The sequence below is a fragment of the Paramisgurnus dabryanus genome, chromosome 2, assembly GCF_030506205.2.
Source record: "Paramisgurnus dabryanus chromosome 2, PD_genome_1.1, whole genome shotgun sequence".
NCBI lineage: Eukaryota > Metazoa > Chordata > Actinopteri > Cypriniformes > Cobitidae > Paramisgurnus > Paramisgurnus dabryanus.
The window spans coordinates 28,243,322-28,253,263 of NC_133338.1; the positions used below are offsets into that span (position 1 = coordinate 28,243,322).

General features: G+C 35.9%; 1 protein-coding gene across 1 annotated transcript; it reads left to right on the forward strand.

Moving 5' to 3' along the window:
• Positions 1-1,384: 1,384 nt before the first annotated feature.
• wdr76 (WD repeat domain 76) lies at positions 1,385-9,747 on the forward strand. The gene is made up of 15 exons (XM_065267677.2): positions 1,385-1,505; positions 2,076-2,237; positions 2,321-2,401; positions 2,488-2,580; positions 2,719-2,771; positions 2,897-3,008; positions 3,117-3,218; positions 3,543-3,583; positions 4,197-4,350; positions 4,481-4,636; positions 7,325-7,440; positions 8,342-8,440; positions 8,609-8,761; positions 9,175-9,228; positions 9,346-9,747. Exons 1-15 carry the CDS (start codon positions 1,455-1,457, stop codon positions 9,605-9,607), a joined length of 1,689 nt encoding a protein of 562 aa, XP_065123749.1. The 5' UTR covers positions 1,385-1,454; the 3' UTR covers positions 9,608-9,747.
• Positions 9,748-9,942: the final 195 nt, after the last annotated feature.

Consider the following 9,942-nt stretch of genomic DNA (forward strand, 5'->3'; position numbering starts at 1 on the left):
GGCCTTTGATTTAATAGCTTCTAAATGACTTTATGTCTCACAGCACTGGAGAAATTTTGGCCCATGAGTGCTGGAGTTCAATGAGGTCATTTTTATGGACAGCTCTTGGTCCCGCTACAGATTTCAGACAGGTTGAGGTCTGGACTTTGACTGAGCCATTGCAACACTTTGATTCTTTTCTTTTTCAGCTATTCTATTGTAGATCTGCTGCTGTGCTTGGAATAAATCTTCCCAATTTCAGGCAATCTTTCAATTTCGACTTTATACGAAATAAACTGCTATTTATAGCAGAATGTAATCATCTAAAAATATATCCAGTAATATTTGTACGTTAATTTTAAAACCTTACTCTTTAGCAACATAATAAGCACAAACTAGCTTAAATGAGTTATTTACTATTCACAACTTGAACACATTAATTAACATTGAAAACACTAATTAAACAAGTGAAGTACAAAAACCATCCAAACAAAATATTTTAATAAAATGAACAGGACTTCAAAAAAATAATAATAAATATCTATCTATCTATCTATCTATCTATCTATCTATCTATCTATCTATCTATCTATCTATCTATCTATCTATCTATCTATCTATCTATCTATCTATCTATCTATCTATCTATCTATCTATCTATCTATCTATCTATCTTTCTTTCTTTCTTTGTGACTGCACTAGAGAACAGGCACTAGAGGGAGCCACCTTCCTTATGTTCATTCTGAAAGAGAATAACTAACTAAATGCACATATTTTTAAAATAGACAATAATAAAATAAAAATTAACCATAATGCATATGCATAATATCCGTAAGTTCAGTATGTGTGTGCAGAACTAATGTAACTGTGCTAGCGCTGGAATATTAGAAGATAAATGAAGAGAATGAAGAGAATGAAGAAATGTGTATCAGCCGCCGATTAAAACACATACCGCCTGCGATCTCGCGATACTTTGATATAATACACCGAACGGTCTGCGTAGTCAACGGTCTTAAACCCTTTTAACAAGCCTGCTATAAAACACGGTTTTTATTAATTACTTCAGTTTTACAAACAATCAAGGAATATTACTACATCAATCAATGTATAAGTAACAATTCGCCTAAGGAAAAGACAAAAATACAAAATAAGAGCACAAACTCAACATTGAACAAATAAAATTTTATCAAACATGTTAGCAGTCATTTATTAAAAAAATATATATAGATGTAAAGCAATAATGATAAATAACGAATTTAAATTAAAATGAATGTAAATATTTTATTAGACGTCATCGTGACAAATACGTCATCATGAGAAACCTCCCATGTAATGAATATTCAAGTTTATCTTCAGCGATTATCAAATCAACTTCAACTGTTTCGGTTTCGTAACAGAGGGGGCTGGAATAGTTACAAAATAGGAAAATAAACGCGGGAGATTTCATAACATTGCTTTCAGACATATGGTTGAACATGGATGCAAATAAAAGTGCTGAAAGTTTGAAAACGATGCATCTTTTACAGGTGAGCGTTTTTTTTTCGCACCCTGCCTAAAACTTCACTATCTAGAAATGCAGTTTACGCTTAAACCTGTCAAAAAGACAAAGTATTTAGCCAGTAAAATATAAATTGTAAACATTTTAACAGCCAAATACATCATTTGAGTTGACGTTTGAAGCACATGCGGCTGTAGTTTGATGCCCCTCTACTGTTTTTTTTTACCTTCTGACCAGTTATGACAATGAAATTGAATTAGTTTATTTTTTATTAGTACATACAACTGGCACCGTACTAGATCACTAAGCAAGGACCAAACGACAACGATAAACTTTAGATTTGAATGATAATAAAAAAACATTGGTACATGCGGGTGAAAACAGATGGTCAGTATATGTATTTTTTTTAAAACGTCTTATGGATGACCTACCGACAAAAATAAACATTTTTAGCACTTACCAGCAAGTAATTTCTGCAGTCCATATCAGCGTTAACAGCGACACCTGGCGGTTACAGCACTTATTTACATTAACCGCGGGTGTCAACGCACGTTTTACGACAGGAGGTTGTTTTTAATATATAACTGATATTTTTTAGGAGAGGACACCGCCTCACAATTCTGAAATGGACGGACCAGTGCGTCGGTCGTCTCGGCGAATACAAGAGAAACAAAAGCTCAAAAAGAAGCAGATTCTATCCCCTAAATGTTTAACATACAGCGAGACCACAACCACCAAAACCAGAAGAGTCAAAAGAAAGGTGAAAAGATGCCCTTTAACCGCAATTTTCGTCTATAACTGTGATTATGAACATGCATACTGACTGTCACAATGTATCTTTAGAGAAGTGACGTTGAGGAAGATGAGAAGGTTCAGAAGACAAAAGCAAAATCAAACAATACACGTTCCAAGAAATCCCTTTCAGTAAGTATACAGACACTTTAAAGTCAGTTTTTGGCTGCCAGCTTTCCAACTAAATGTCCAAATCTACTTTTTCTCATTTTAAACAGGATTACCGTAAGGATTTGTCTGAATATGAGTTGAAAAGACTGGAGACTATTAGACAAAACCAAGCCTTCCTAAGTTCACTTAAGCTGTCTGAGGTAAAACTTTGCACTTAGGCAGGAGAATATCAAGTCATGTTTAAAATCAGCTTCTCTTTTTGCCGCCTTTGTCTGTTTTCCACAATACATTTGTTCTTGACCATGTTTATAATGAATTAATAGCATGTTTATTTGCAGATCTCCGACGCTCTGAGAGCAAAGCCGAAACAAACCGAGAGAGGCCTGAAAAAGTAACCTGATTGCATTTTTTTCTTTTAAATTTTGTAAAATGGAAATTTTATAGATTTTTCATTTAATGTTAAAGACGCTTAAAGGAATAAAACGTTTGGTTTCCTGATTTAAAACTTTGCATTAGGGAAAAGAAGGTAACAGAGATGCTCCCTGTCCGTAAGTCACTACGTTTACAGAATAAGGATGCTCGGACACCTCATACTCGTGAAGTAAAGGAGAGTATCGACAAAGAGCCGGTAAGTCATTGACATGCCTCTAGATTTAAAGAGTTAAGGTTCAATTTGAAGTGAAAATCCACTATCAAATAATTGTCCATGAAGGTTAACTAAAGAGTCTTTTTGCAGGAAAAAACTGTTATGATACCTCCAGGACCGATACCACTGGATCCAGTCTATCTGGATGAACATGTCAGGCTTCCTGAAGATTTGTTAAATATCTGGAATGAGGTCAGTATTTACATTAATTTTATATACAAACAAGAATTGGATCGTGGTCCTATTCCACATTGCAGTTGTTGGACTGTATACAGTATTTGAATTTACCCAATAGCGCATCTGTTACCAGTCATAGGAAACTGATGTCATTCTCATTCAAATCATTTTATGTAATATGTTGTTTTAGACATACACATAAATCAGTATACATAATATTAGTTAAATCATTGTAGGCTGTGAAGCAGTTTACTGTTAACATGGTCAGGGTCACTGTCTACACATCTATTCTTATTATCTGCAACATCAACTGATATGTATGTCCTTTTGTGTTTATAGGACCCAATACAACAAAAGGCAGGAAGATTAGATTTAACATCGTAAGTGTCTGTACTTTTTACAATTTTATATTTCTTTGGTGCGTAAATTTGTATCTGTACATGTTAACAATATGCAAAAGGTACATACCCCAAAGTAAATGACGATGATGCGAGTTATCGTCTCCAACGTAAATCTCTTTTCTTGGACTACAACAAACACACGGATTGTAGGCAACGGTTTACTCCCTGTGATTGTTGATGTAGACAAGACCGACATTATCATAATTCTTCCCGCTTTGACTCGTAGCTTTTAAATTGGCTTCTGTTAGCATTGCATTGTGAGCGAATCTTTCAAACATGTTAAGGAGCGTCACATTTCCGGCTGACGTCAGAGTTATTCAGGCCAATCACAACGTACAGATTAGCTGGCCAATCAGGGACACAGCACTTTTCAGATCGAGGATCTTTGTACAAAATCAGAGCATTTAAGGAAAGCAGTATATCTGGAGCTACAAAAATGTACAGTATGTGGCATGTTTTTTTTAACCATAAGCCACGCAAACACATTGTATTATGCTAAATACACAAAATATTTTTTACCAATTAAATAGGTGCTCTTTAATGTAAAATAAAAAACACCAAACTCTAGATAAATGAATTTATTTGTTTTTAGATATCAGAAGATGCTGCAGAAGATGACTATAGATGGCAGTGGTGTGGTGAAAGTTGTTGAAGATCGAATCTATTCAGCAGCTTTTCATCCTGCCTCTTCCAGCTTGCTCATGGCAGCAGGAAACATATGGGGCCAACTGGGACTTTGGAAAATGGTGAGTTAACACATACAGGTAGAGTTCATGGTGGATGTGGCAGTATCTGCATAAAGAGTTAGGTGATTGCGAGTTATTCTCTAGACATTGTCAGTTATGCCTCATATTGTGTTTATTGTGTTTCCCTCAGGGTGCTAAATGGGGTGATGATGGCGTACTTCTCTTTAAACCGCATTCTCAAACAATTTCCTGCATGGCCTTTTCTTCTAAACCTTCAGATCTAATCACAGTCAGCTATGATGGCTTTGCGCGCAGCATGGACCTGGAAAAGGCTGTGTTTGACGAGGTACAAATTACAACCACTGTATCTGAAATTTTCCTAGTTATTGTGTGGTGTTGTGAAACCCTTTTTAAAAATTTAACCATGGTTTTACTACAAATATAACTGTAACACTTTACAATCATGTTGTATTTGTTAACAATTAGTTAATGCATAAGCTATCATGACCTAACAATGAACAATACTGAAACAATAAAACATTTATTTATCGTTGATCAAGTTAATTTCTGCATTTACTAATACATGTAAATACAGGTTGCAGCTGGTAACATTAATTAATGCACCATGAACTAACATGAATAACTGTATTGACATTAACTAACATTAAAGGAATATTCCATTTTCTTAAAAGAAAAATCCAGATAATTTACTCACCACCATGTCATCCAAAATGTTGATGTCTTTCTTTGTTCAGTCGAGAAGAAATTATGTTTTTTGAGGAAAACATGGCAGGATTTTTCACATTTTAATGGACTTTAATAGACACCAACAATTAACACTTAAATCAACACATAACAGTTTTTTTCAACAGAGTTTCAAAGGACTATAAACTATCCCAAACGTAGTGATGGGAGAAATGAAGCTTTTCGAAGCTTCGAATCAATTGAACCAATTGCTTCGAAAATTGATTCAGTTTTTCGAAGCAGTTCGAAACAGCACACACGCTGGCGACCCCTGCTGGTCAAAATAGTGTAAAAGCAGATATGTCTAAACATTTTACGCTTTTTTTAACAAAATAATCGCAAGATTTGTATTAAAATGTATGTTTAAAAAAAATTTATTTAACTTAATTAAGACATAGTTAAAAGTCTTATGTGTTTTTAGTTTTGTTTAGGGCAAACAAATCATTAAAACTAACTACCCTTTTAATTATGCACATTTTTGTCATTACATCTGTCTATAAACAAAAAGTAGACAAAATGGCAGTGTTATTAGTCAGAAGGATAAATGTTTTATGAACTTGAATAATAAAACTGACCCGAGTTCACCTAACCTATTAGACACTGGTCATGTGATCAACTCCCCCTAGTGGTGAACCATCGGATTTTCGAAACGTTTCAAAACAGTTATGACGTAATGAAGCCTCGTTTGCTAAAATCACGTGACTTGGGCCAGTTTGAAACAAGCTCCGAACCACTGATTCGAAACAAAAGATTCGTAAATGTTTCGAAGCCTCATGAAGCAGTGCTTCGAAAACGACCATCACTACCCAAACGAGGCATAAGGGTCTTATCTAGCAAAACGATTGTCATTTTTGAAAATAAAAATAACAAATATACACTTTTAACTCTTTCCCCGGTCAATTAAGAGAAAACGCTTCCCCGCCAATGACGAGATTTTCCGTCTTTCCGCAATACCGCTATTATCCACCAGGTGGCGCCCTTCCGCAACTTTTTAAAACCGGAAGTATTGCCCTATGGCAAGCTGCTGCATGTCCGTGTCTGTTTTAAAGATCGCTCTGAATCAGATCTCTATGAAAAGTCCGTCACAAATATGGAATTATCTCTGCTTTTTGCTCAAAATATGGTGTTTTTGCAAAAACCTACCCATATTCAAAAGCTGATTGCAAAAGAACCACTAAAGGTAGGATGAAACGTTTTTTTTTTTGTTTGAAAGCAGAGGGTCTGTTCTTTCATTTGGTATATTGTATGTTTATATATTTAAAGAAGAACATTTTCTGGAAGGCATTAAACTTTGGTGAAAATCATGAAAAACGCTGGCGCTGGCTGGCAACTTTTTTTAAAAACGCTGGCGGTGAAAGAGTTAAAGCACAACTTTTCGTTTAAATCCAGTCGTGATGCGCCAACGTGACCCCACGCAATACGTCATGACGTCAAGAGGTCACAGAGGACGAATGCGAAACTCCGCCCCAGTGTTTAAAAGTGTTGAGAACAAGGACCGTTCCAACATTGGTGTATGTGGAATGATACTAATGAATGTCTTTGTGTCAGTTTATTGTTTACAATGGTCCGCAAATGTGCGTTTTATATATGTAACACGTGACCTCCCTACGTCACTACGCATTTACGTTAGGTCGCGCTGGACCGGATTTAGACGAGAAGTTGTGCTTTAAAAGTGTATAGTTGTTATTTTTATTGTCAAAAAATGACAAACGTCTTGCTAGATAAGACCCTTATGCCTCGTTTTTTGGGATCGTTTATAGTCTTTTGAAACTCCGTTGAAAAAAACTGTTTCATGTTGAGTTAAGTGTTAATTGTTTGTGTCTATTAAAGTCCATTAAAATGAGAAAAATCCTGCAATGTTTTCCTCAAAAAACATAATTTCTTCTGAACAAAGAAAGACATCAACATTTTGGATGACATGGTGGTGAGTAAATTATCTGGATTTTTCTTTTAAGAAAATGGAATATTCCTATAATGTTTACTAATACAAAATAATTGTGTTACCAATAAATTAACAAATTAACCATGGTTTTAGTAATCCTATGATAACCATTTTTATAGTAAAGCCATGGTTTTACAAAAAAACATGGGTACTACAATTTTACTTAATTATAACCATGGTCAATTTTTCTAAGGGAATGTCATAAACAGTAGTGCAAATTAAAAGGAGATAGTAAAGATGCTATTTCAAGATTGATGCATCCCTATGAATTAATTTTCCTGTCAATTATTTTTCTGCCATCATCAGGGCTTTAAAACTTTTTAAATAACACCTTTGTTTTCTATTCAGGTGTATCATTCAGCTTCTAAACTGAGAAGTTTTGACTTCATGTCAAGTGACTGCTCCACTTTACTTATTGGTGACTGGAATGGAGATGTTGCTGTTATTGATCGGAGAACTCCCGGGTGAGAAACGGGCTTTTTAACCAAAATGCATACAAAATGAATAGTTACAACTAGGGAACGACCGATATGGATTTTTCAGTGTGATACCGATTTTTGTTTCATCAACCTTAGCCGATGACCGATACAGGCTGCCGATTTTCTTGAGGCAATATTTGGAGCCGATACTGCTTTTGCTCACTGAATTTATATCATAAAAATTATGTTAAAAAAATGGCATGATGTTAAAAAGAGATGTTAAAAAGGTTGGTTGTTTTTTTAGTCACTTGCGACTTCCAGCACTCTGTCTGTAAATAATGCCAGAAAAAATTGGCCAACACGGAAGTCATGTATCGGCCGTTGCCGATACACATAAAACTTGCATATATCGGCCGGCCGATAAATCGTTCTATCACTAGTTACAACTTACTTTTAAATATATTTACAGAAATTTTAAAACAACAGTGACGGCTTGTGACTGCTCCTCTGAGGGGCGTCCGAGTGTTGTGTGTTTTGAGTGTTTTCAAAATATGTGTTTGTTGCGTCATGTGAACCATGTGCAACACGTGTTTTTCAAAATAAGTGCCTGCTGCACACACGTCAAAACCGTTTATGATAACAGAGACGGTCACGTTCACAAAATACACGCAAGACACTCGCTTAACAGTAAACTCTGATTACACATGAGATTATACGAGTATCTGGCAAATGCGAGCTTCGCTTTTATCATAAACCCTTTAGACGTGTTGTCTGCAGCAGGCACTTATTTTGACAAGACACGTGATGCCCATAGGATCACTTGAAATTACGAACCATACGCATGACGGACTACATGCATGTTGTGACGAATTGTATTGTGCTTCCTCAAAATAAAGAAGTCCCCGGCCGCCACTGTAAACAATATAATTGTGATACGTATTTTCAGAACATCATACGAGTCTCGGTGCACCTTGGATTCAAAGACTGTCCGCTGTGTTCATGTCCATCCTGTGCAACAGCAATACTTTGTGGCGGCAGAGAACCGGTATGATCTAACACTACTATGAGAAACAGTCAATTTAAAATTAACGATGATAAACATTCTTGACAAGTCACTAAGTAAATGATAACATACACAAACCTGAAAATTTCAGAGAATGCCATATTATTGTGTTTGGTTTGCCTGTGGTTACAAGACATTTCTCTTTTTTAGATCAGTGCATATATATGACTTGCGCAGCCTGAAAATGAGGAGAAGTCAGGCAGTCTGTGAACTCTACGGTCACTCTCACACTATTACCAGTGCCTATTTCTCCCCATCCTCTGGCAACAGAGTCATTACCACCTGCATGGACGATAATATCAGGTGCTTTAAGATTACTGCTAGATCTGCTTATATAAGGGCCAAATAGAGTTGCATAATTTTTTGGAAAATTTATTTTTATTCTGTCTAGCAAATACACCAGTGGGGGGCATTATGCTTTGTCATACACAGCACATGGTCAGTATAACTAGAATTAAACGGATATTTAGAGAATGCAATGGTCCCGTGATATCCGGAATACACTGCAGGATTTTTGCACTCCTATAAGATCATTACCCTATCACACTGTGCGACATGCATTGTTTAAACTATAGGACGACAAGCATGCTGTAGAAATAAGAGTATTTGTATTGGTTCTAGTTTTCTTCCAAAGAGTGTCAACCTATGCAAGGCACCTCAGTATAAAGTTATATATATAAAGTTATACTATTTAACCCTTTTGTTACTCATTATAGGGTATTCAACACTTCCCAGCTGATTGACGGTGCTCCGCTGTTAAGCTCAGTTAGGTAAGTTGTTAAATAATTTATGTGATGCTCCCAAGACCATCAGTCAGTGTGACAAAGATGTTACTGAATGAATCTTTTACATTTTGTCTTGATAATACCTGTTGTTTTGTTTTGCAGTCACAACATGCGGACAAGCCGTTGGTTGTCCAAGCTGAGTGCAGTTTGGGACCCCAAGCAGGAAGACTGTTTTGTGGTAGGCAACTTGGACACTCATCGCAAAATTCAGGTATATCACGAGAGCGGATACCTCCTTCACAATTTCCAGAGCGAGCAGCACCTGACCACAGTGTGCTCCATCACAGCATTTCACCCAAGCAGGAACGCTCTGCTTGGAGGCAATTCAACTGGGAGACTGCGTGTTTTTTCCGACCAATATTAAAACCGGTTTATCAAATAAGAAATGTTGATTGTTGAAAAGATTGTTCTTGTGTTGACATACTATTCCAGTGCTGTTATAAATTGTGATCTTAGTGTTGTTTTAAATTAAATAATCTTTTTGTTTCATCACTATTAAATGTAATAATAAATATATATAAATACACAGTTTATCCGATTGTATTTTTTACAATACACCATTAATACTGTAGCTTGAATTGCATTCACAAAACTTAACAGTAAATGGTTTGTTATCATTTTAAGCATGTCCAGCAGAATACGGCTTCAGTTTAGTGCACAAACAGTGGCGGCTCGTGACTGCTCATTCGAGGGGCGCCA